The sequence below is a fragment of the Theropithecus gelada genome, chromosome 20 (genome assembly GCF_003255815.1).
Source record: "Theropithecus gelada isolate Dixy chromosome 20, Tgel_1.0, whole genome shotgun sequence".
NCBI classification, from domain to species: domain Eukaryota; kingdom Metazoa; phylum Chordata; class Mammalia; order Primates; family Cercopithecidae; genus Theropithecus; species Theropithecus gelada.
The window spans coordinates 45,488,853-45,514,872 of NC_037688.1; the positions used below are offsets into that span (position 1 = coordinate 45,488,853).

Here is a 26,020-nt window from a genome sequence, read left to right on the forward strand (position 1 = left end):
TGCCCAACCCCCAGTCCCAGGAGACCTGCAGCCAGGAGGCCTCTTTGCTAACACCCCGTGGAGCTGACTGCTCACTCCAGTGACTTCATATTTCTGGCACCTGGAGCCTTCCTGGTTCCTTGTGGGACTCGGTGGCTCCAGGATAAGACTCAGACTATGGGACCCACTCAGGGCCTGTGACCCCAATCCCTGTCCCCCACCTCCCGTTCAGCTGGGACAAGACTGCATGGGTCCTGCAGACAGGCACCTCCACTGGATCCAGGATGGAGCCCCACGGTTGCCTTCCCACCCGGTGCTGGGAGGTAGATGAGGGGTTCATGCCCTGAGCCCCGGACTTGCCCTCTTAACTGAGAGGCTCAGGAGTGTTCTGGGAACACAGAGTCAGTGCTGCTTCCTCTCTTGTTCTGATCCCAGCCTAGAGAAAAGCTTCCTTCCTGACCTCCCAGGATCTGGAGCCCTGCATCCTCCCAGCGGGTAACTTCCAAGCCCTTCCCAACTTCACCCCTGCAGCTCCCTGGGACTGGAACCTTCCCCCTCCTCCCCGGTGGTCTCCACCTGAATGTCCCTGTGCAGGCTGCCTGCCCCCTACTCCCGAGGCAGATCTGAGATCCCGGCTCAGCCCCCACATCCTCGAGGGGTGCGTGCTCACATGTGATGCCTATGCTACCTACCGGTCCATGGCTCATCCCCACCCAGCGGCCTCAGTGGGCTGTCGGTGAATGAATGAATGAATGAATATGTGGAGGTGGGAAGGAATGGGGTGGCCGAGAGGGGGCCAGGAATGTTCCCGCACACAGAGCCCGGCGCGGAAGAAAAGAACACGGAACATCAGCGGTAGGATGATTGAGTGTTTCTTTAAAAATAAAAATCCCACAAAAAAGCCAGAACACCCTACCCACCCCAGCCCAGTGTAACAGGTTAGCCATTAACACGGAATAGAAACGGTCCCAGGCACACACGTCATTACTCGGCAGAGGGTGTCCGGCCTGGTCAGCCGACGTCACAGTGGATGGCCCTGCGTGGTCGGGACACAGACGAGGAGCAGGCGTGGCACCTGCGCCACGCAGAGCAGCAAGGCTGAGCACGACCACTGGAAATAAATAAACACGGTGCCGACAGCATCTTTACATTAGTAAGACGTTAGCACAAAACAGAAAAGCAAAACGACTGAAAAAACACTTGTTTGTTTTGGTGGGGTGTGCTTGAAAACACCTGAAACCCACAAGTGGAAACCTTCGGGGACGTTTGTCAGCGGAGTGTGGAGAAAAAGGGACGGAAAAGCAGAGTCTTCTGAGACGGTCCCCTGTGGTGGCCCTGTTCCCCTGTGGTATTCCAACACAGCAGGAAGGGGAGGGGGAAGCAGGCCTCAGTCAGCACCTCGGGACACGGCCCCTACCTTCTGAAGTGGGGTCCCCAGGCTGGGGTGGGGCACACAGCACCAAGGATCACAGACTGGACCCCCCATCGACCTTCTGCGGAGGAGCTCCCACCCCAGCCCAGATGCCTGGAAGAGACCTATGCAGTGTGAAGATGGACCCCAGCGGCCCCTGCCATTTCACTCAGCAGCTACTTCCCACAACAGACACAGAACAGCCCCCATGCTCGCCCACAGCCGCAGCAGCCAACAGGCAAGCATGTGTCATCGAGAGTCCGCTGGCTCCCCGCATCCTTGAGGCATGCCCACCTCCCAGAGCAGGAGGCTGGAACAGAACGGCATCCCGAGGACCCCTACCCGAGGCGGGAAGGGAAGAGGCCGACGTCGTGCATGGGCCCCGCCAGCTCCAGTGGGACACACGCGTCCAGGCAGCACCTCTCCCAGACCCGGGTCTGTGGCCGCCTACAATGTCCACTGCCTCCTGGACTCGCACAGCAACGCGCCAGGCAGGTAGGGCACCAGCTACTGTCCTTATCTGCCGCCCAGAGAACAGGCCCGGAGGGAGGAGGTCTTGCCCAACAGTCAGTCCATCTGCCCACTGGTGGTCCTCGGCGTCCGGACTGTGGGCTGTCCCTTGGACGAGTGGGATTCGGCCCCAGGAAGGATGCAGTACCCATGAGCAGACGCTGTGGAAGTCGGTCCATGTGCAGCAGGAAGCAACAGGGCGGGGGTGCCAGGGCTGGATGGGCCCCTGGGCTCTGGAATAAAAGTCTTCATTCCTCAAGCAAGAGAGATGGACATCTGGCCCCGGGGCCCCAAACTGTCCATCAGGTTTCTGCAGGCCCACTGGATGATGAGGGGGTCCTGGGGCCCAGGCAGGGGGCGGCAGGCTCCACTGAGCACCTGCTCAGAGCTTGCGGCTTGAGCAGCCGCTGGTCAGTGAAGCCATGTCCAGCCCCGCTCCGGTGGCTCCCGGCTTGGGGTACTCAGGGCTGTGCCACAGGCCAGCTCCTCCAGCCACAGCGGAGCACTGGAGTGATTCTGGACCACGTGGCTCCACCTCTAGCTGGGGAGAAGAGAAGACAGAGCCCCCCACACCTCAGGAGGGGCCCAGTGGGGTCTTCTTGTTCTGCGGGCCCCTGGCTGCTGCCACAGAGGCAGCAACAGCTCAGGCAAGTGGACCACACTGGCCGGGCCTCGGCTGCCTCCCATAGGGAAAAAAATTCACGGGAACAACAGAAACAGTGGGGGCTGCTATCTCCCTCTCTGCAGGAGGGTGAGGACTGGGTGAGAGCCCAGGGACCTCCAAACGCAGGCGGCAGAGAGGTGAGCAGTGCTTGGCTCTGTCTCCTAGACAACGGGCATCAGGGGGACCAGGACAAGATGTGAGGGTGACAGGGAGAGTGGGGAGGTGTTTTGGCTGGGAGCCGGAACCCAGCCCTGGCCAGAAGGGGCTGCTGGGCAGGGATTTGGGCAGCACAGAGGCCAAAGCTTTGGAGCCTGAGGGCAGCTGTGACCTCCAGGACAGGGGACACTGCTGTGTGGAGCCCAGAGCGGGTTCCCACTTGGGTACCTGGCCATGGTGTGTCTGCTTTTCTTGCCTGCGTCTAGGAGACTGAAGGGCAGGGCTTTGTCTGCATGAACCAGAACTCAGCCTCCAAAACTGGACACAGAAATAGCCAGGAGGTCGCACTGCCCAGAGGCCAGGCCTGGTGAGCTAGGGGAGATGCCGGCACCCCCCGCCCCCCGGGGCTGTTCCCTGGCTTGGGATGGTGTCTCGGGGCTAGGATATACGGTCCGGAGTCCAACAGGGCCTCAGGTACCTCCTGGGAGGAGCTCTGGAATCACCCACCTCGGACCCTCCACCTCGCCTGGATCCCCCACCCCCATCCCAGTGCCACCCTACGGCTGAGTTTCCACTCTGCAAACCCTAAGGCAGAGACATAAGCCCACAGGGTTGGTTTTCATGAATGTCACAAGCACATGAGTCTGGGCAGCTGTCCGGCTTTCAGTGCAAGTCTATGGTAGCAATGAGGTTTCAAGTCTCAGTAGCTCTGTTCGCCCAGGGTCTGGTCCCTTGGGGCACATAGTGTGCAGGAGAAAGGAAGGCTCCTGCCCTCCCCAGCTCCTTAAAAAATCATCATCCTAGTGGTGTCAAGTTGACCCAAAATTTAAGTTAAAAAAAACACAACAAAACAAGTAAACAAAGGAGGGAAGAGAAAAGGGGCCCGACGAGACCAAACGCTGCTCCTGGGCCAGGAGCACAGGCACACCTGGGTCCCGGACTCGACCTCAGCTGGGGGACGAGATTCGTACCAGAGTTTTCACAGCAGCTCCACCGCCCGACCTGGGAGGGACAGCGAGGGACTGGGATGCGCAGCTGAACTGTGGACTGTGGGGAACCGGAGTGGGTTCGAGGGGGTGAGCTGCGTTAACTGGCCTCTGTGCATGCTCCTCTGGCAGCCTCTTGGCCTCCTGGCTATGTCTCCTGAGGAACCACCTGCATGAGCTTCTGACACAGGACGGTCGTGGAGACTGTCAGGAGAGAAGACAGCTGTGTTAACCTGGGGGCTGGACAAGCACCAGTGGGACATGGGGGCATGAGCTGGGGCTCCCCTAGCCCTGCTGTCACCTAACCCAGCACTGCCGCCCCTCCCAAAGTTGCAGAGAAGCCAGAGCTGGGATTTTAAGGAACCCTCCCTTGTGTACTTGTGCAGGTGGATACCGGGTGCCCGAGGCGCTGTCTCCTGCTGAAATGCAGAAGTACCGCATCCCACTCGGCCCACCCCTTGCCTGCTTCAGAACCCTGGGGAGGCGGAGTGCAGCCCGTGGAGCACACAAACCAGGCCCTGGAGTCTCGGCAAAGTGCAACGGGGGAATGACAGGCCTTCCTGCAGGTCCACACCCGGGCCAGCACCTGGACACACACCCGGACTGTTCACAGCAGCCAGGCTGTCCTGCGGGCAGGGCTGGAGGGGCCAATCTGCTAAGGGTTCTCGGAAGACCTGGCACGCCTGGGACTTCCGCAGAGACATGGCTCCGGGGAGGGAGACTGGTTTCAGGATAGACGGGGTTTTGCTTTAAGCTCCTGGTGTCCTGAATGACAGTTAATGCAGATCCCACTGCAAAGCTTGAGGCAAATGTTCTACCATGACCCTGGCGGTGATCAGTGTGGGTTGGGGTGGGGGGTCTCCCTGCCTGTGTTGCTGCCATCCCAGGAATTTTCTAAGCCATCCANTGAGACGGAGTCTTGCTCTGTCACCCAGGCTGGAGTGCTGTGGCCGGATCTCAGCTCACTGCAAGCTCCGCCTCCCGGGTTCCCGCCATTCTCCTGCCTCAGCCTCCGGAGTAGCTGGGACTACAGGCGCCCGCCACCTCGCCCGGCTAGTTTTTTTGTATTTTTTAGTAGAGACGGGGTTTCACCGTGTTCACCAGGATGGTCTCGATCTCCTGACCTCGTGATCCGCCCGTCTCGGCCTCCCAAAGTGCTGGGATTACAGGCTTGAGCCACCGCGCCCGGCCCTTATCCCAGGAATTTTCAAAGCCATCCAGTAACATGGGGATCAGCGTCTAGGCCCGCAGGCACCCCGGCGTTTTTCTAGGAGCCTGGCCACATTTACAGGCGCGGAGGATGGGGTCCTGAGCTTGGTGGTAAAGCACCCCTGGGTCTCTGGTCAGAGAGGAGGGTTTCTCTCTCTGCCTTTTTTTTTTTTTTTTTTTTCCTGAGACAGAGTCTTGCTCTGTCACCCAGGCTGGAGTACAATGGTGAGATCTCAGCTCACTGCAACCTCTGTCTCCCGGGTTCAAGTGATTCTCCTGCCTCAGCCTCCTGAGTAGCTGGGATTACAGGTGTGTGCCACCACGCCCAGCTAATTTGTGTACTTTTAGTAGAGACAGAGTTTCACCATGTTGGCCAGGCTGGTCTTGAACTCCTGACCTCAATTGATCCACCTGCCTCTGCCTCTTTCTGCCTTTCTTGGTAAGTCTGCTGTGTCAGCTGGTGGCAGCCAGCAAGATTTTGTCACTTGGCAGCAGTAGCCTGGTATTCTGGAATCCCTCGTCCTGAGAGATGAGCTGGTGCTGCGCTGAGCGTCTTATCCCCGAAACATGTGGGCTGCGTGTCACTGGCAGACACTGCAGGGACCTGAACCCTCCTGCCACCCAACATGCTTGTCTCCGTGTGGGTGGAGATGGCCGACGCCTCTCAACTCCCTTCGCTGCCCAGGGCAGAGGGTACCGTGGGCTGTGTGCCAGTGAGATACTCACAGATGCCCTGGAGGAGCCACTGGGGCTTGTTTTTCCACCAGACCCCGAAGAAGTAGACGGGCAGCCCGCTGAGGATGATGGTGAAGCCGATGCCACACTCCACAGGCGTCTTCCAGAAGGAGACGGCGATCAGGAAGAGGCAGGCCAGGATGAAGAACACGGGCAGGGCCAGGTTCACCTGGAGCAGAGGACAGGGCCTGGATGAGCCTCCCTCCCCCATGCCCCAAGGTTCCTCAGCCCTCCTGGACCCTCCACACCCACAGCCGCTGACTTCCAGGTCACCAGGATGTGAGCTGCACCCCATCTGGCTGACGCACCGGCCTGTCCCACTCTAGCCACTGCACACAGTGCTGGGCCTGGATCTGCCTCACGCACCGGCCTGTCCCGCCCTAGACTCTGCACACAGTGCTGGGCCTGGATCTGGCTCATGCACCGGGCTGTCCTGCCCTAGACTCTGCACACAGGGCTGGGCACGTTGCCAGGGGCTCAGGCGGCTGCTGATGAGGGATGGAAGGAGCCAGCTTCATCTCCCGAGGCCTCCGATGGGCAGGGAAGGTCACAGCTCCATTCCCACATCACAGGCCTGGAAACCCTGAGCCGCCAGGACACGCAGGGGCCTGATGCTTCCAGGAGACAGTGGCCACCCACTAAGAAGCCAGGAGACCACCCTCTTGGAGACCCTGTTGTGGACACCACTGAGCAAAAGCCCATCCCTGAAGCTGTAGCCTAAACTGTCACCTTCAGCAGACAAGCTCCACCCGGCACAGAAGCCAGGCAGGGCTGTGAGGAGCCTGCAGGCCCAGCCCGTGACCCGCGGTTTGGCACGGCTGTGGGATTGACTCGGCTGTCCTGAATCCATCCAATGGACAGGGCACCCTGGGAGACGCAGGGCTGACCACGTGTCCTAGCCCATCAGTGCAGGCCGCATGGATTCAGGACAGCCCAGTCAATCCCACAGCCGTGCCAAACCGCGGGTCACGGGCTGGGCCTGCAGGCTCCTCACAGCCCTGCCTGGCTTCTGTGCCGGGTGGAGCTTGTCTGCTGAAGGTGACAGTTTAGGCTACAGCTTCAGGGATGGGCTTTTGCTCAGCGGTGTCCACAACAGGGTCTCCAAGAGGGTGGTCTCCTGGCTTCTTAGTGGGTGGCCACTGTCTCCTGGAAGCATCAGGCCCCTGCGTGTCCTGGCGGCTCAGGGTTTCCAGGCCTGTGATGTGGGAATGGAGCTGTGACCTTCCCTGCCCATCGGAGGCCTCGGGAGATGAAGCTGGCTCCTTCCATCCCTCATCAGGGGCTCACCACCGCCCACCTACGACTGCAATGTCCTTATCTGCTTCCCTTCATTCAAGGGCGCACAAGCTCTGTGCCATCTGTTGTCCTTTGAGGAACCCCAGCTCCTGCAATCACACTGGGCACTCTTGTAGCTGGGTCAACAGTCATCACCGGAATTAGCTGACCCCGTGTCTGCTGCAAAAGCACGGGCACACACGGCCTTGCACCCCTCCCACTGGGACCCCCTGCGGCATGAGCCCTGGTTTGCCAAGGGGAGACTCGGGCTTGATGTGGACGTGGCCCTGCCCAGGTGCATGCAGGCAGGGGCAGGTCCAGAGGCTGAGCTGGGATGCTGGCTCCCGACTCAGGGTCCTTAGGACCCATGGACCCTGCCTCTGTGAAGGCTGCCTGGGGGAGCCGGAGGCTCTGGGCTCACCTTGATGGGCCGCTCCAGCCCGGGCTTTCTATAGCGCAGCCAGATCATGCCGATGATGGCCAGGGCCACGCAGAGCCAGTTGAAGAAGCTGAAGAAGTTGATGACGGAGAAGATGTCCTTGGAGAAGGCATAGAGCAGCGTCATCACGCACTAGAAGAGAGAGGCGGCTGGCTGAGCCCTGGAGCCCACAACTAGGGCTGGGGAGGGCCGTGGTAGCCACTGGGGACCGTCTATCCTGGCTGGGCCCAGCTGAGCACCAGGGAATTTTGTTTTAAAGGAGAAACCTCATCTGAGCAACATGCAAGGTCTTAGAGGAGGAAAGGAGGCAAGGAGAGAAGGAAGGAGGAGAAGAGGAGGAAAGGAGGGAGAGGAGGGAAGGAGGGAGGAGGGAAGGGAGAAGGAAATGGAGACCACATTTGGGTTACGGACAGATGAAGAGCACAGTGTACACATGCAGCTGGGCTCCGCTGGACTGTGGCTTTGTGTGTAAGGGCCACAACCTGACCTAACTCAGTGGTCACCAAGAAAACTGTTTCTGTAACCCCTAGCACAGCTGTGTTCCCGAGGACCGTGCAGCTGCCAAAGAGTCCAGGACTCACTGCCCTTCCTGACTCGCTTCTAACACAGGGAAGGATTAGTAAGCAAGGGCCAGGATCTCTGAGGCCAGACCACAGCTTCCTCTGCTGTCTCTCACTGGTTTTGACGGAAGCAGCCTGTAGGGAGGCCAGTGTGCTGAGGCGCGGGGCCTGCAGCCCATAGTCATGCAGGAAGCCACCATGGGAGTGGCCTCTCCAGCCCTGGTCACACCCTCGGATGAGACCACAGCTCCAGGCATCAGCTCCCTGAATCCTTGACTCACGGAAACTGTAGGATAACAAGTGCTTTTCCTTTTAGATCGCTATGTTTTGGAGTGATGAGTGACACAGCAAGAGGGAACGAGGGCAATCAAAGGCGCTGGCATGGAAAGATGCAGGAGAAGTGGAAGGAAACTGCGTGTGATGCACGCCGCTGAGAAACGAACCCGGGGCAGGTGCCTGCGGAGGCAGAGGTGCAGTGAGCCAGGCAGCCAGCAGAGCAGCAACCTGGGTGGAGCTTCTGCTTCCCGCATTCCCGATGGACTGAATTGCTTGCAGCAGTCACCATATATTGTTTTTGGAATAAAATCTTAAGGCCCTCCAGCACTCTCTGGTATGCAGTGGAGCTCGGCAGGAGGCCATGTTTGAGCTGCCACCCAGTCCACACTCCAGACAAAGCTGCAAGCTGTGGCAGCCTCCCTCTGGGAAGTTCCTGGACAACCCCCAGGGACGTAGGGCACGGGGCTGTGCAGCAGGCTTACCGTGAACACGAGGGACGGCACAGGGGTGAGGAGCCGTGGGTGGATCATGGAGAGGATGGAGGGCAGGTGGCCTTCCCGGGAACCCACGAAGAAGAGCCTGAGGACAGAACAGAGTGGCATCAGCCACTGCCTCACAACTCAGCACAGGGACAGGGACATGGCAGGCTGGGGAGTGGACAGGGTCCGTGCCTGGCTTGTCTGGGCCTCTCTGGCCAGAGTGGGAACCAGGACCCTCCAGCTGCTGGCTGTGGGCCTCTCAGTGTCCCCAACCAACTCAGCTGGCAAGGACAGAAACTTGGGAGCCACTGCTCACTCCAGCCCCGGGGGCTGAGCGGCAATCATGGGGCATCTAGGACACCACAGCTGTGTCACTTCCAGGCAGGAACAGGGAGGCGAGGGCCAAAGTTCACGCTTCCTTTATTTCTGTATTATTTGAGCTTGCTGCTTTTTTTTTTTTTTTGAGATGGTCTCACTTTGTCACCCAGGCTGGAGTGCAGTGGCACCATCTCAGCTCACTACAGTCTCAACCTTCTGGTCACAAGCAATCCTTCCACCTCAGCACCCCAAGTAGCTGGGACTACGGTGGCACATGCCACCACGCCTGGCTGATTTTTGTATATTTTTGTAGAGACAGGGTTTTGCCATGTTGCTCAGGCCGGTCTCGAACTCCTGAGCTCAAGCGATCTGCCCACCTCGGCCTCCTAAAGTGCTGTGATGACAGGCATGAGCCACCGTGCCTGGCCTATTGGAGCAACTGTGTATCCCCAGTATCACAGAGACAAACCCTTTACAGACATGGAACGTGTTGAACCGGGCCATGAGCCCTGGGCCTCCCTCACCTGCTGTGGGTAGGGCTGCGCTCACCTGGAAGATGTGAACAGGGACCCATTGACGGAGCCGAAGCAGGACAAGCCCACGAAGACGGGGATGATCCAGGACATGACGCCCAGGTGATAGTTCCCGAAGTCCTAGGCAGGCACAACCAGTGAGCTGGGCCCCAACGGCTGGCTCTCACCCTCCCCGCGCTCACCAGGAGCCCTGTGAGCTCACAAGAGCCCTCTGCAGAGGACCTCTTGGGCTGGATTCTGGCCTCTGGGGGGACTTCCCAGGACAGGGCTTTCCAGCGGCCCCTGCCCAGCCTGCTTGTGGGGGAGCACTTGCTGGTCCTGATTTGCCCCTTCCTCTGGACTCCTCTGGACTCCTCTGGAGCAAGCTACGGCCTCCAGGTGCCTTCCCTATCTGGGGTCCTCTGCAGGCCCAGCACAGTGCCCTGCAGGCAGTGGGCTGGGAGTCAGAGCTTGTTCAGTAGGAAGCTGGCCAGAGCGCCCACTCCCTGTTTCCCCGGCCCTGGGAGGGCAATGGGAGGAGCCTTGGAAGCTACGGGGCCAGCCTGGCTGAGCTGCTCAGTGACACTGCCCGGGCTTGGCCTCCCGCCTGCCAAGCCAGCAGCAGCCATGCCTTCTAAAGAACCCTAGTCTGTGGCAGACTCCAATCTTTCTGCACTCAGATTTAAAACGACCGCTGCCTGGGACTCCCTAGGCCTTCTGGCTTACAGCTGGTTCTGGGTGTGGCCTGGCATCAGATTTTAAACCCCTCTCCCCTGTGACTCTCCCCAGCAGCCGAGGTCGAGGACGATCCCCAGACACTTCCTCTGCGGCTGTTGTGAGGGGAGACCACCACTCCACTCCTCCGGGTAGGGGAGGCTTAGAGACTGGGGCACCTCTCCAGTCTGGAGGGGATGCACTGGTCACAGCCTCAGACCCCTGGTGGAAGCTGGCGGGTAGCGACTCACCACAGCCACGGCCTCGGAAGCCAGCATCTGCTCGGTGGACAGGGTGGTGAAGTAGGCCAGGTTGGTCAGCACGTACACCAGCGTCACGATGGGCAGGGAGATGATGATGGCCAGGGGCAGGTTTCTGGAAGGAACAGGGACGACATGTCACTCAACGCGCCCAGGCTGAAAGCCAAACCCTGTGCCCACGAGCCAGGTGGGCTCCTTGCCAGCAGCAGCTCCGGCCTCTGTGCCCAGCTTCTCGGGGAAGGTGGGAAGCAGTAAGAGAGCACAGGCTGACGGCAGGAGACTGCCTGGAGCGGGACACTGCACAGACCTGGCTGGTGCCTTGGCCATGGCCTCAGCTTCCCCACCTGAGAAATGGGGATTCTTCTGGGTGACCTCAAGGGCTCAGGCGAGCTAAGTCAGGCCGCCCCGGTCTGAATCCTAAGGCTCTGCCCACGAGCTACACAGCCGGGGACCAGAGACGAGAGCCCAAGCAGCTCCTCTGTACCATCCCGCCCTAAGTGGGGGCCTCACTTGCCACCCGTTCTCTGGAGAAACCGTTCTCAGGGCCACATGGCCAGAAGCCACCTGCTCCACATCCTGCTGGCCCCAGAGGCCCCAATCGCGGCCCTACTGTGAGCTGGCCTGAGCCAACCAACAGGCTTCAGGTGGCACGTGGCTGCCTCCTGCCTCGCAGTACAATAATGAAAAACGACGCCTCCGTCCCTTCTTGCACGTACCTGTAGGGGTTGATCATTTCTTCTGTGACAAAATTCAAGTAATTCCTAAAATTTAGAGAACAGCTTTCAAATGATCTGATCCTCATCAGGCAAAAGAAATCACCTGGCAGAGAGCACCCGACCCCCCAACCCCAGTGGTCTGCTCGCCGGGCTGGAAAGCAGACCCGGAGTGGAAGCTCAGCCTCCTGTCTGCTCTGGGGGTCCCTCTACCCCTTCCAGGCCCTACTGCACATTTCCTGCCCGCTCGCCCTACCGGGGTGATTCTCAGGTCCCTGTGAGGCCTGCCTGAGCGCAGGAGCCAGGCCGGGGACCCGGAGGGGCCGCAGGGCTCAGCTGCCTCCACCTGCCACCTTCGCCCGCCAAGACGGAGACACAGAGCTGGAGCCAGAGTAGGGCTGCAGTGGGCGGCCTCCCCACGCTTCACTGGGGTGTGGGAGATTCTGGAGGGTCACCTGCCACTCTATACCGTCCACTCCCTTCAACTGCCCCTTGATGGCTGGGAGGTTTGGGATTCCTGGACACGTCAGGGAATGTGTGTCCCCAGACCAAGGGACCCAGACATTCCAGAACCTACCATCCTCCGTAGGCAAAGAGGCCGCTGTATAACGCCAGCACGATGTTCCCCACATCCAATTTGGTGCCTTCAAATGAGAACTTGGGATCTAGATTGGACACATCACCTGGCAGGGGCCAAAGAAAGGAACGCTGGGTTAGAGAGCACAGAACAGAGGTCATGCTACCAGTTCCAGAATGTTCCTGGAGCAAAATACATAGCCAAAAAAATGCTGGAGTGAAGGCTTTTCACTGTGACAAATGGTATGTACCTGCTGAGCCACATGGAGGGTGCAGGGTTCCAACCACAACCAGAGGAACGTGGCCCCACTGGAGGCCCTGCGCTGTGCCCACCTGAGAGGGGACCGGCAGCTCTGACCACCGCCCAGGAGGGCCCCTCAGACGCTACAGGAGGTCAGGAGGGAGGGGTCAAGCAGCCCCAGTTGTCTTTAAGAAGGTTCCCTGAGACCTCATGACATGAGTGTCAAGGCAGTACGAAGCCAGGGGACCTCAGTTTGCATCCTGGCTGCGGCACCAAGGAAGGCCCAGAGCCACCAGGGCCCCGCTTCTTGGGGTGTGGGGAGCTCGGAACAGACTGCCTTCCCTCCAGGGCTCACAGGACAGGCCTGGGGAAGAACACAGGTTTGTCCTGGACTGTGTTGAGCGTACAGCCAGCTGCAGCCAGGGCAGGGACAAGGGCAGGGCTGCCGGGCCGAGAACGAACCCTGGCTGTGTGCAGAGCTCTCTCCTTTGCTATCTGAGGAAACGCGTCACTGGACTTCGTGATGGGTCCACCCTGTTCCAGAAGGACCTCATTTCAAAATCTGAACCTCAGTCACATCTGCAAAGACCCCTTTTCCAAATAAGGCCACCAGCATTCACGGGTTCCCTGGGAGGACGTGTCTTTTGGGGGAAGGAGTGTCTCCGGAAGGTCACCTGGCTGCTAGGACAGCTCTGGCCCTTTCTGTGACTGTTACGTCCTCTGTGAAATGGGCCTGGTGTGTTCGAGCCCGGAATACATTGCCCAGACACCTGTCTCACGGACCACTGTGCTTCAGGAAGGAGAACTTGGAAACAAGACGAAAGACACCACCGGAACAGAGGAGCTGGTCCCCTCCCGCCCGCCTGCCAGGCGCACACACAGCTGGAGGCACAAGTGGAAATCCTGGTCAGGCTGTGGACTGTCAGTTCATGTGAGAACCGTGTGTGAGTGCCCGTCGTGCTGAGAACTCACCAGCCCGTCTCGCAGGGCCAGGAACAGATGGGCCCCGGGGCTGCTGTGTCCCACCTTGTGGCCTTAGACCACAGGTCACCATGGGGGCCCAAGAAAGGGAAACACCTTGGTGGTCCAGGGAACACTGTAGAGCAACGAGGTGAGCAAATTTCAAAGGGGGCCCGTGAAGGGAGGTTCCCATAAGACCTTCCTCTGCCGTAGGAAATCTGGTGCCACCTTTGAAGCTCGCACTTCGGGCAATTGCCCCAAACGAAGTGCGAGCTTCAAAGGTGGCACCAGATTTCCTACGGCAGAGCCCATGGTGGGGTCCCTTCCCGGTGGGTGGAACCGGTTCCTGTTTTACACCTGCTTCCCTATTGGATGCCTGCGGCTCTGCCCCCAGCTCTGTCTGTCCCAGATGCCAGGTGTGCTGGGGCCTTTGATCTTCAGCCTGCAATGGGGACGCTGGTGGGTTCCCTGAGGGCTGCCCGCCACCCCGCCCTGCCAAGGCCTTGATCTCCTGAGAAGAATGAGCTCTGGGGCCCACTGCCTGCGTGTGATGTGTTCCAGGTCCTGGTCACCGGGTGGTCAGCAGGCGGGGCTTGATCCTGCAGGCCTGGAGCGGGGGCAGCTCAGAGCAACTCAGGACAGTGCACTTTGCACAGCACGTCGGCCAAGACGCCCACAGCCCCTCTGGCCTCCCTCCCATCTGCTCTCTGATGGAATGTTCTGGAATGTGCAGACCCTTCACATCTGCATAGCCCTACTGTGTCCTGCCCACTTACTTCTGCAGGGGGAAGCATCTGTGCTACAAGTGGGGAAATGCTGACCTGCCAGGCTGCTTGAGAAGCGAGGTCCTGCCTCCCCCATCTGGCACTCACAGTGGGAGGGGGTGAAGGTGAGCCCTGGAGGCCAGAAACACATGCTCCATTCACTGTGACCACCCCCCGGACTCAGCCTGAGCTGATGGACAGGAGGCCTCAGTCCACGGTCCCTGCCAGACACATCAATCCCTGGAACCCACCTCCAGCCTCACGACAGGAAAGGCAGCTGATCCCACACAGAGGGTGGCTGCTTTTGCTAAGGACAATATGCTGGACACGGTATGAGGTCTTCAGGCAGGAGCCAGACACTGGCAGCCCTAAGGCCTGGGTAACTTTTTATTTTTTTTGGAGACAGAGTTCCACCACACCAGGCTAATTTTTGTATTTTTAGTAGAGACAGGGTTTCACCATGTTGGCCAGGCTGGTCTTGAACTCCCAACCTCAGGTGATCCACCCGCCTCGGCCTCCCGAAGTGCTAGGATTACAGGCGTGAGTCACCACACCAGGCCAGGCCTGGATAACTTTAATGTTTTAATCAGCGTCTCACTCCATTCTGTGGTCACAGTCATCTCCATGACTACAGAGCTGGGGACGGGATACCTCCCACACAGTGGCGCTCCCTGGGGTGCACAGTTCCATTCTGCAGCCTCTGAAACTTCCAAGAAAAGAAATACCAGCCGCTCTGACCAAGCACAGACTTAAGAATCGTCCCCGCACCGGGTGCGGCAGCTCACACCTGTAGTCCCAGCACTTTGGGAGGCTGGGGCAGGTGGATCGCTTGAGCTCAAGTTGGAGACAAGCCTGGGCAACATGGCCAAACCCCGTTTCTACAAAAAATACAAAAAGTAGACGGGTGTGGTGGTGGCAGGCCTCTAGTCTCAACTTTTTGGGAGGCTGAGGTGGGAGGATGGCTTGAGCCGGGGAGCCAGGAGGTTGCAGTGACCTGAGATCATGCCATTACACTCCAGCCTGGACAAGCTCCAGCTAGGGAGGCTCGGCAGGGCCCCTCTCAAGCCACTCATGTGGCTTCCATTCTTAGGACAGTGTGGCCAGGGATGCCCTGCAGGGACCTCCTGGGCTATAGCTTGTCCAGGGCCTCTCTCTGTCACGTGTCTAAGGTCCTGGAGGCCGGTGGATATGCACAGAGGAATGACATCCCCCAACCTCACAGCCTTGGGTGCAGCCGGCAGACCCACTCCTCACCCCTCATGGGGGAAGGCAGGAAGGCAGGGGGGCAGGGGTTCAGGCTCTCCCACGGACCCTAGACTGGGGCTTGGTCCTGGCTTTGACATGAAGCCCCAGGCACTGGGCAGGACCGGAAGGAATGGCTGAGCGGCTCACTCATTCAGCAGTCACCCAGCCTCCATACCTGGCAGTCTACTGTCCAGTCAGCCTCCACCCACGAGGAGGGGACAGCGTGACAGGGAAGGGAGGAAGAGAATCACCATGGACAGACGATGACATTTGCCAGAGCCCACAGAGACGCAAGAACAGCCTCAGCGCAGAGCCTGAACGGGACCTTCCAGCCCCTTCCTTGTCCCTAAAAGGCATCTTCCTCAGGGGCTGGTGGGGTTGCCATGAAAGCAAACGCACGGCCAAACCCTGGGGGAGCAGGCAAACTAGAAAACCACGCGGTGACCCGGGAACGGCAGCCTCTGCCTCGTCAGCAGGATCCCCTCGAGAAAGGGGTAATTGTGGTGGGAACGCTCCAAAGGCCCTGGGGAGATGATTTCAGGGAAAAGTGGCCTTGATCCCTGAGTCCCACAGATGTGGCCATGGGAACCATCCACCCAGAGGCTGGAGGGGAGACTCCGCCCATGTCTAAAGCCATCCTGCTGACAGGGCCCGGGGACGCCCCAGTGGCCAAACGCACATGGGAACGGGATCCTCCCCCCTCCTCCGTGAGGTGGCCAACCCTCTGGCTCCTGACTCAGAGGACAACGTCTCCCCATGAACGCTGTGTCCGTGGAGAGAGCAGCCTGCCCAGCCTGGGAACATGGGAATGTGGAGAGGGAGGGCATCCCGGAGCCTCAGGGCTGATGGGGCCCTGCCCCAGCCCCGGAAACACCTCAGGGGCAAGACAGTCACTCCGCAAGCACGGACCTTCCGCTGTGCTGGGGCCTTCCGCCTTCCAACCACGCTGCACTCTGGCCCCTTGGGGCTCTAGGTGGAGTGTGCTGAACAGTGTCCCTCAAATTCACGTCCAGTGGAGCTGAGGGATGTGTCCTAGCTGCAAATGCAGTCTCCATAGGTGTAATTAGCCAAGGACCTTGAGACGAGATCATCCCAGATTAGAGTGGGCACTAAGGCCAACGACACGGAGGAGGCAGACCCAGGCGAGGCGGAGCTGGAGCAGCCGAGGATTCCTGGAGCCACGGGCAGCTGGAAGGGGAAGGTGGCACCTTGGGTCTGGACCTCTGGCTGCCAGGACCGGGACCGTCTGTATATGTCCATTGCTAAAGCCAGTCTGCAGGCATCTGTCACCACACATGAGGGGCCAACTGTGCCACCCAGGGGAGACCTCCCTGGCTTCTCAGTGCGTCAGACACGGGGCAGGACAGCTGCAGCTCAGTCACCAGCCGAGTGCACAGTCAATGGCTCCTCATCTAAGAGAGGGCTGGCCGCGGCCAGGGCTGGGGGGCTGTGAGCCCCGTGTGGTCAGTACCCTGGAGCTAGCTGCCCTGTGGGCTCAGGGAGGACATGCAGTGACTGCCACACGGGTTCGGTCCAGAGCCCAGGCCCCACCTGGGGACCACACCTGGGGCTTCCTCTGGTCTGCCCACCCCAGGCCATGGCGCCACTTTTCACATGCCTGTTTCATTCTGGCTGTCTAACGTCTGGGAACCGTGATGGGGCAGGAATTTGGGTTTGGGGATTCTGGCAGTGACCACACGGCACTTTTTGACCACCAACAGTGTCTGTCCATCTTGGAAACTCACGAAGGAGTAGGCCCCTTTGCTTAGGGCTGCCAACCTCACACCAGAAGTAAAACAGCTTTTTCCAGCTCCACAGGCCAGAAAAGACCCTAACAACTGTCCCCAGCACAGGGCTGTGGCTGCGACACCTCCCACACTCACCTTTTCCCGTGGCCGCTCTGGCCTCCATCCATGCGTCTGACCAAGGGCACTGGGAGGTGAAGGCAGCGGGAAAACAAGCCCCGTTCCTGTCCTTTGATTCTGTCCCAGCACACGGCACCGGCAGAGCCCCAGCTTCCCCGGCCTGTCATCCTCCCGAGGCCAGCGGCACAGAAGCATGGCAGGCCTGGGACACACTCAGAGCTCCCAGAGCAAGCAGCAGGTCAAATGTCCTTTATCAACCGCAAGGGCTTCGAGGCCCAAAAAAGGTGCCCTGCGTCGCGAAGCACCCGCCCTTGGGGCAGCCAATGCCGCAGCCCTGGCTCCAGGCCTAGGTTGACTGGAGCAGAGCCTGGCACCAATCTGGGCGCCCCTGAGTGCAGTGTCCTGTCTGTCCCTGCGTGACCCTCAGCCTGTCCGAGACGCCTCACAGAGAGACGCCCTGGCGTACCCCACAGAGAGGCGCCCTGGCGTACCCCACAGGGAGGCCAGCCTGGAAGCGTCTCTGGAAAGTGAGCTTTGGCAGCTCGAGGCAGAGCAGAGGCCGACTCCTCCCTCGGTTAACACAGCCTGGCCCCAGCTGGGGTTCGCTTTGAGGCCCTGGGGCTTGCCCTGTTTCCTGCCAGGGGAGTGGGGCCCGAAGCTCCATCCCATCCCCCAAAACTCAGACGTGGAAGCCCTAACCCCGGTGTGGCCGTACGTGGACATGGGGCCTCTACAGATTAAGGGTAAGTGGGGTCCTCAGGGTGGGGTCTGATCTGACAGGATTCTCCTCCACACCAGAGGAGCCCCAGAGAGCCCGCTGTCCCATGAGGAAACACAGCGAGGGGGCGTCTAGGAGCCAGGAGGCTGAGCACCTGGCCCAGGGCCTCTTACCGATTCTCCCCCCGGCCTCCGGTAGCAGGGCCTCAGCACCAGACCCTCTGAGGCTGAGACCCAGCCACCCAGGCCTGCTCCACTCTTGCTGTCACCCCCGGAGAAAGTGGCAGTCAGGGCATGAGGTGAGGAAAAGGGGCCGTTAGACCCTGCATGGCTGTGGCTCCCGTGCCGGGAATGCGGTCAGCCTGGCCTCCTCCCAGCAAGAGAGGACAGCCCATTTCCCAGGGGAGGACACCGAGGCTCAGACTCACTTCGGCCGGGGGGGGCGGCAAAACTAGAATCCCAAGGCAGCAGCCCATCTGGCGCCTGCCCCTGCCCTCTCTCCAGGAGGGCACCCCGGAAGCCCGCAGTCCCAATCTGGGAGTCAGAGCAGGCTGGGCTGAGCTCTGCTAGGGGCGCCTGAAAGCCCAGCTCGGGGTCCACGCACACACTCAGGTGAAGCCAGGCCCAGAAGAAGGAATGGCTCTAAGCCACAGCCCAGGGGGGCCTCTCCATCCACCCCCCACGAGGTGACCCCTCCACACCCCAGAGCCGCAGCCAGCCAAAGTGTGGGCGAAATGTTTTTCCCACCAGAACAGCCCAGCAGCCGGGCATGTGCTGTGACCACTGAGGGGACTTTGTCAGAAACACTGCCTGGGGGCCGGATGCGCCCACCCACAGGAAGGAGGGACCAAGACAGGGCCGCACACCCCCAGCCGGATGAGGGCCAGGTGAGGGTGGCGGCACCTCTTCTTCCACGAAGCTCCTCAGGACAGAGGGGGAGGGGCTCGGGGGGCTGCCTTCAGGGAAGCTCAGCAAAGCTCAGGGACCAGTCTGAGAAGAGATGTCCTCCAGACCCGCACCCTCTCAGGACAGACCGTCCCGTCAGCCTTTCCCGGAACACATGAGAGCCCACATGAACCTCCCAGAGCAGACGGGCCCAGCGCTGCGCACCCTGGGAACAGGTGTAGGCCTTCCGCCAGCAGTGCTCGACCCTGCACACTGCGCCCAGGGTCGCAGCGGGGGTGGGGAGGGACCTGCCCACTGTGGGCTCATGGCTGTGGGACCTGGGGCAGGGTACCCCACTTCTCTGGGTCTAAGGGGCCCCACTAGCTGAAGAACCAAAGGAAAACCATCATTTCAAAATTGTCATGTGACACACAGAGGCAGTCCCCCCTCCACAGCCCAGTGGCACACACGTATTTTCCGCCTGGGACACGGGACCATCCAGAAGTGCCCTACTCATGGGTGCGGGTCACATCCAGGGGTCTCAGCCACCGGGACCAAGGCCCAGCGGGTCACATCCAGGGGTCTCAGCCACCGGGACCAGGGTCCAGCGGGTCACATACAAGGGTCTCAGCCACCGGGACCCAGGGCCCAGCGGCCCAGCAAGGCCACTCGGTGGGGGTCTGAGCCCTACGCAGGGGAAGCATTTTCCTCTCCTGGGGCGAAGGACAGCAAGAGGCGCCGCCCTGGCTGGCTGTGGCTTTCTTTCCTCTTTGTGGACACAGTGAAAGGGCAAATCTTGCTCCAGGGAAATAATGACCTCCAACAGCACAACGTGGGAGGAGAAGGAAAAGAAAGTTTTTACGGAACCTTTTTTTAATCTGCCCAACTATCCAACGTGGAACTGCTCAAGCAGAGGTTAGTCTGTTCTGCCGCCGACTGCTGCAGCCTGAGCAAAAGTACAAAGCGTCCCATTGTGTCCTCCAAGAGGGACAGGGTGCCGCCGTTGGGCTCGGACAGCAGACAGCAGAGCCTGTGCACTCGCTCCCAGCCTCCACCCTGCAGGCGAGGGCCCAGCCACCCTTCTCCTTAGGGAACAGCCCGAGCGTGGGCCTCATGGGACGGTGGGTCAGATCTGAAACCTAACTTGAGTACTGTCTCCCCTTTCAAAAAGGCTGGGACTAACTGCAGAACCTCGTGTGACACCTAAGCCTGCGTGTCCTCACGCCCCAGCCTAGGGGCAGCCGTGGCTCCCCCAAGACGCAGAGGTGAGGGCTCCTGACCAGATTTGGCCCCTGTCACTCACCCAGCTGCCCCTCCCAGCCCACATCTCAGGGAGGCCCAACCCCTCAGAAGGGCTTTTCTGGTCTGCACCAGGGCCCTGCCTGTGCCCCACTGCAACTCTCCCATTCACCATTCACGTGCCTCTCCCATTCACCATTCACGTGCCTATGGCTCTCACGTCCCCCCACGAGCTCTGGATGCAAGGCCATGTCTTCGTTGGGACCTGGCATAGATGCAGCACATGGGACAGAAGACAGTTCTGCAGATGGCCAACTGGGAAGGGGTGATCACGAAGTTCCCTGACAAGGAGGAAACAGGCAAGAGGCTGTACGGTCGGCCAAGGGCCTCCGGGACCCTAGGGCCAGTGCCTTTCCACAGGACAGAGCCCACCTGGGGGCCAAGAGCAGCAAGGAGGAGCCTTTTCAGCTCTGATGGAGCAGGGCACCCAGGATGCGGGACAGGCAGGGACAGGTGCTTGGGCCAGGCCTGCTCTGCCAGATTTTCGCTGCATTCTCACTGACCAATCATTGCAAAATTGGGGCCGGAGTCTCTGCCTTGAAGTATCTGGGGGCTCTGCTGCCAGGTACCAGCGAGGGGAGGGGCAGCTACCCAAGGGCTTTGTGCCCTTGGGGTTATAAAGCTCGACAACTGGGACAAAGGAATCAACACAATGTATCTTCTAAAAGCAAGGCATTCATCTGGTAACAAAATAAATATCTTGAAGCCAAACAGGAGACAGGAATTCTGCAGACGCTGCACTGTGTCAATTATGTATTCAAGTTGAACAAAAAGCTCTTTGCTCTCCCTACTGACATGTGTTTTTACAAAAATCACGTTCCCCTCCTAAATCTTTCCTGGCTACCTGATGAGCGCAGCCAAGCAAAGGCCTTCACGAGCAAAGCACCCTTCCATGCACACCTCCTGGGAGGCACAGGATCCTTCCATGCACACCCTCTGGGAAGCACAGGGCCGATTTGTCTCCTGCCTGTAACATGTTACTCAGGCCCAACCACCTCCCTGGGCAACTTCTGAGTGCCCGGGAGCCATGGAATGAGCTAGTCTTGTTTTGAGTAAGGTGCTGGAACCTGAGGTCCCAGGAAGGTTCAGAATTGGGACTTCCCGCCAGCCCTGTCCTGCCAGCTCTTGAGTGGCTCTGGTACCCCCGGTGACTCTGAGAATCCCTGGTCAGACACAGGCATGGGGGATGGGCTCAAGCTCCTGAAGGATTGACCTGGGCCACCTTCCAGAGCCACCTGAGAATCGGGTGGGACTTCCCCTCGATGAACGCCTGCTGCAGGCTTTGTACAGATTGATGTGTTTGATAAAGACAGTCTGGCCCCAGCACCTGGAGCTCGCCTCCCTGTCGTGAGGTCAGTATATCCCGGCACCGCATCCCCCTGCAGCCCCAGGTTACCTGCTTGGTGCAGAGACCCCTCCCCAGCTGCAGCCGGCCTTTGTCCCTAAGGCGAAGTGCCGTGTGCGGCCAGCAGGGGGCGCTGGGAGCAAGGCGGAGGCCCAGCTAAACCTGCATGCTGGGTGCTGGGTGCTACTGGGCAACCGTTCAGTTCACAGCCCACCAGTGGTAGAGTGCACACAAGAGAGCAGCCCAGCCCTGAGGCAAGGCCCCATGCAGGAGGCAGCGTCCTCATGTCTGCTTGTTTTGGCCTGGCCGTGCATGGGCTGCAGGGCAGCTCACAGCTTGCTGGGTGGGGGCCTCCCTGCCTCCAGGAGCAAGGTCCCTGTCCTGTCCTCTGCAGCCCTGGGGTCCTACCTGCCTCCCCCACAGCCACGTGGGACCAGGCAGCCTCTCTGCAGCCATCAGCGACTCCAAGTTATCAGAGCCTGCATCCGCCAGACACCCAGCGACAGCTCCACAGCTCCAGGGCTGGAGACATCCCTAACTGAGGCTCTGGGAGAGAAGAGAATGAGGCCAGCTCCTGACTGCTCTGCTCCTAGGCTGGCTCCAACATGGATGGAGACAAACTCAGAAGGAACTGCCGACAGAGGCACCCATGCTGGACTCAAGCAACAGGGCCCTCCACTTCAACTGTAACCGACCACGGGTGGGATCCAGCGCCCAGGACAGTGTGTCTCAGGGTCTGTGACCACACAAATGGGAACCGCTTGTGAAACCCCAGCCCAACCTCACTGCAGAATGGCAGTGTGGAAAGGGTGGAGGCTCTGCAGGCAGACACAGGACACAGAGCTATGGGGCGTGTGTTCAAGGGTCCAGAGACACCCAGCAAAAAGTACCAATGGTGTCAGTCCATGTCAACAGAGAACGCAGGTGCAGGGGGCGGGGGCTGTTTCATACTCATTCTCTTTATTCCTCCCAGCAGCCCCAAGAGAAAGCAGCTGGGAAAAAGGCTCAGAGTCAGTGATTTCCCCAAGATCACACAGCACAAGAACAAAGCCTGGGCCAGCCAGTCTTAAAACCTGTGGGCCAGACTGCTCTCACTTGCTCCCGAATGCTGACAGTGGACCGAATGCTAACATCTGAGTGATGGGGTTACAAGGTTTGTTTTCCATGCTTATCTGATCTTCTTTAAACAGCAGACAGAAACACGGAGACAATCCCACGCCTGCCCACGGAACGATGAATAAATCACAGCATGACCAGGAGCATGGCCCCGTCGGGGGAGGGTGGGGAGCGACGGCACACGGGACTCTGAGAGACCCAGGGTGAGATGGCGCGAGGGTGGTCAGCCTGGCAGGCACAGCCCCTGCCGGGCCTGGAATGTCCCACATCCCCCCAGGTGAGGTTACAACACATCAGCTGGGCACTCAAGCCTCACAGACATCACAGTGTAAAAAAAGCATAACTGCCAGAGCCCCTCCCAGTGGTGGCCACGCTGTCCCAGGGACAGGGGAGCACGTAGGATTTCACTTGCTGGGTGATTTTCCCAGAGGGAAGTCTCCACGTTGTACAGTACTTCAGAGCTGCGGACTGGGACCTCATGCCCTGTGAAGGACACACAGCCTCGAGGGGCTGCCGGTGGGGCCTGGGGGATGTACTCACCCTTCCCGATCTGGACAAAGCCCAGCAGGATGATCAGGGCCAGGGCCAGGAGCTTGGCAGCGGCAAAGGCATCCTGGACCCGGGTCGCGGCCTTCACGCTGTAGCAGTTCACGGCCGTGAGCAGCACTGTGGAGACAAGAGGGTGGCAGTGAGTTTCACGGGCAGATGCCAGCTCTGGGGGAGGTCGGGATGTGATGACCCCAACTCCACCCCAGGGCCAGGGCTGGGTCCACCAGAAAAACAAGCTCCTTAAACAGCTCCAGTCCCGTGCCAGACCCTAGGGCAGGTTCTGACTTTCCGGGACCTGTTTTGATAAACCAGGTGCCCCTCAAGGGTTGTAAGGGACCTTTCCTCATCCCCGCCCCCCGCCAACACCAGGCCACGGAGTCCCACCTATAGTCAGGGCCTTGAGTGGGGTTGCTGCCTTCAGAGATCCAGGTGAGCAAGGTGACCCTGCCGCTTGGAAGGTGCCCATTACACCTCTTTGCACCTACTTAGCACCCTGACCTGCCTGTGAGACCCGCACAGCCCGGCTGCCAGACTCCATGAGGGCGGGGCCCCTTCCTCAGAGAGGATCTTCTGTGGATTCCAGCAGAAGCGGGTTGTCCCGCTATCCTGGAACTACCTGGCGAGTCACCTGGGGACGGCGGGGCACTGGCGCAGCCTGGGAGGGGCCACAGGGGCCTGTGGTGAGCAGAGCTGACCCTGCTGCCCTGTTGCTTTGGGGGCATACGATGAAACCCAAAATAGCACCATGTGCTTCAGAAGCCTGAGTGACTCCACACAGATGGCCGGGACCCCTGCCTGCCCCAGAAGGAGCTGAGACGTGCGGTCAGGCACGCTCAGACAGGTCTCCAGACACCAGCAAGTCCTCCTGGGCCCTATAAGGCACCCAGTTCTGAGCCAGTGTGTGTGTGTGTGTGTGTGTGTGTGTGTGTGTCGGGGGGTTCTGTTGCAATATGTGGGCAGGCTGAGCTGCTATTCAGGGATCTGTGAGCTGGTGGGGAAACAGCCACCCCCACAACTTAAAACGAAGTAAAAGCCTATTAACCCCGAGGCACTGACTCCCCAACACCCTCATTGCCTGCTGCACCACCCTTCACCCCTCCGTGCCCACAAGGCGATTCGTAGCTGTTAGGAGCTTGAAATCTGCCAGTGGGAACTTCTACACCCCAGAAGTGGGCAAAGGCCCAGCACAGGCGACCCGCACAGCGCGGCTCTCGCAGCCCTCCCCGCACCGCACTGCTCAGACTGTGGGAAGGTGAGAGCATCGGAAAGGCCACAGGCTCTTCTCTTTCCCCCTGGGAGTAACGCTCAGAAAGGTCTGGCCAGCCGAGGTCTTGGGGGCTCCAGTGGCTTTTCCTCAGCTGAACAAATCTTGTGGAATTTTAGAATTTCAGCAACAGACCCCAGGAAAGACATCCATGCTAACTAACTGATGACAGCAGCCAGCAAACATGGGAAACGTCCTGAGGTGCGGGACCGGCCGCCCGCCCGCCCGCCTCTCTCTCCGAAGTTAACCAGCCCACTGCAACTGTGGGGGTGCCAGAGTGGAGATGGCTACCACACACCAGGAAAGTCTGGCTGAAAAATGTCTGAAAGTCAGTGTTTTTGCTGCTATTCCTAAAATAAAATACTTGAAATTCCCTTCCACTCCTCATCCAAAGAGAAGAGGTGAGGAGTGGGACACTCCCCTTTTGCCAGGGCTGCCAGGGACATGGAGATGTCACCAGTCCAGAGCTCTCCAGTCTAACCCTCGGGGCTCAGCAGGGTTTGGTCAGTGGGTCCAGGCAAGTGGGTCTAGGCAGTTCCTTCTCTGCCGCACAGGGTGAGGGGGCAGGTCCTGACCTGACAGTCCCATTTCCTTATGGGGTGTGTGTGTGTGGGAGTGTCCATAAAAGAAACTGGGCCTCGGGGACCTTGCGGACAAGCCAGGGATTTCCGGATTTGCAAGAGGCCGGCTGATTGCATCACTCGCTCATTCATGCTGGGAGGGAGGCGGGAGTAGGTGTGGCCAAGCTGCACTCAGGTCTTTCCCCAAAAGGGACACGCGGCACGCTGCCACCACTGAACTCCAGATGCCAGACAGGCGCTGCGGACACTGAGCACGGCCCCCGCGGCTATCATGTCTGCTGGGGGGTTGGGGGGTTCAGGAAAGGCAGCGATTTGCCCAGAAGTGCCCAACCAGCCATCAGGGCTGCCACCGTGGGTGGGGCAGAGGCCAGGGCCCCCCTGCCAGCCTGACCCTGTCTGTCCAGATCCAACCCAGCTGCTCCCCAACCAAAAACAGTCCTGAGGGGCCGGCGGGTGCCACTGGATCATCTCCTGACATTAAAAATAACCACAGGGCAGACAGGCGGGCCTGCGTTTTGGAAGTCAGGTGGGGAGCAAAATGGCCACAGAACAAAGGGGACCTTATCATATTTATTCCTTTTATAACAACATAAATTTTAATGTTCACTGATTCTGGGTGATGAGTAAACAAAGGCTTCATTATTCTCCACAGTGTTCTTTTTTAAAGTTTTAAGATGAAATAAAATCTTAAATACATGAATTAATGTGGGTTCAGCACCTTTTGACCTTAAGGAGGCGAGGCAGTCATGGGAGAAGTCTGGGGTTTGAACCTCAGCCCCTGCTGGCACCTGCCCTCTCCCCAGCCTGTGTCCACACCACAGAGGGGCTGCTGGCTGCCCCAGCAGCATACAGCAGGGAGACCGGCAGGGCTGTGCCCCGAGTCAGAGTGAGGAGGCTGAGCACACAGGGCCGGCCATCCCCAGATAAATGTGGCCACGCCGGCCTGTGGGGACAGCTGGGCCAAGAGATAAAGGCCGTCCCGGGGATCCTGGGAGATCAAGCCTCGTGGCGTGGCTTGGCTTGATTGACAGGTAGCCGGGCAGGCTGAGCTGGGGACCCCTCCCAGTCTGGGGTGCTCTCGTCCTCGTCCTCACCTGGCTGGCTGGCAGGAGCTCCCAAAGAGCCGGGGTCCCTTGGGGGCAGTGCATTGGAAGGACCCCTGCCTTCCTCCTCCCTTCACCTGCGCCCCCACCACCCCCCAGGGCCATCTGAGTCACAGAAACATCCTCATCTTCAGGTGGGCCTTGACAGCAAGGCCCACAACCCGGTGAAGGAAGGACAGCCCCAGCCACACCCAGAGCCAGCGCCAGGGCCTCGGCCAGGACACCTGTCACAGTAAGGCCCAAGCCGTGGTCCTGGTCCTGACTCAAAAGCCACTTCAGATGCCCTAAGGCTCATGCAGGAGGGACTGGGGACG

At 59.7% G+C, this 26,020-nt stretch overlaps 1 protein-coding gene across 2 annotated transcripts in view; it reads right to left on the reverse strand.

The window, feature by feature from the left end:
- Nucleotides 1–834: 834 nt before the first annotated feature.
- The window catches only part of SLC7A5 (solute carrier family 7 member 5), a 40,926-nt gene continuing 15,740 nt past the window's right edge, over nucleotides 835–26,020 (reverse strand). The window contains exons 2-10 of one of the 2 annotated variants that reach the window (XM_025370319.1): nucleotides 22,750–22,875; nucleotides 11,774–11,879; nucleotides 11,200–11,244; nucleotides 10,475–10,598; nucleotides 9,547–9,650; nucleotides 8,683–8,779; nucleotides 7,347–7,496; nucleotides 5,642–5,819; nucleotides 835–3,910 (exon numbers count right to left, since the gene is read on the reverse strand). In XM_025370319.1, the coding sequence (XP_025226104.1) occupies nucleotides 3,855–3,910; nucleotides 5,642–5,819; nucleotides 7,347–7,496; nucleotides 8,683–8,779; nucleotides 9,547–9,650; nucleotides 10,475–10,598; nucleotides 11,200–11,244; nucleotides 11,774–11,879; nucleotides 22,750–22,875 (986 nt within the window). In that variant the 3' untranslated portion in view covers nucleotides 835–3,854. Of the gene's footprint in view, nucleotides 3,911–5,110; nucleotides 5,820–7,346; nucleotides 7,497–8,682; nucleotides 8,780–9,546; nucleotides 9,651–10,474; nucleotides 10,599–11,199; nucleotides 11,245–11,773; nucleotides 11,880–22,749; nucleotides 22,876–26,020 lie in introns of those variants that run through there. The other variant, XM_025370318.1, reaches the window with a different exon arrangement.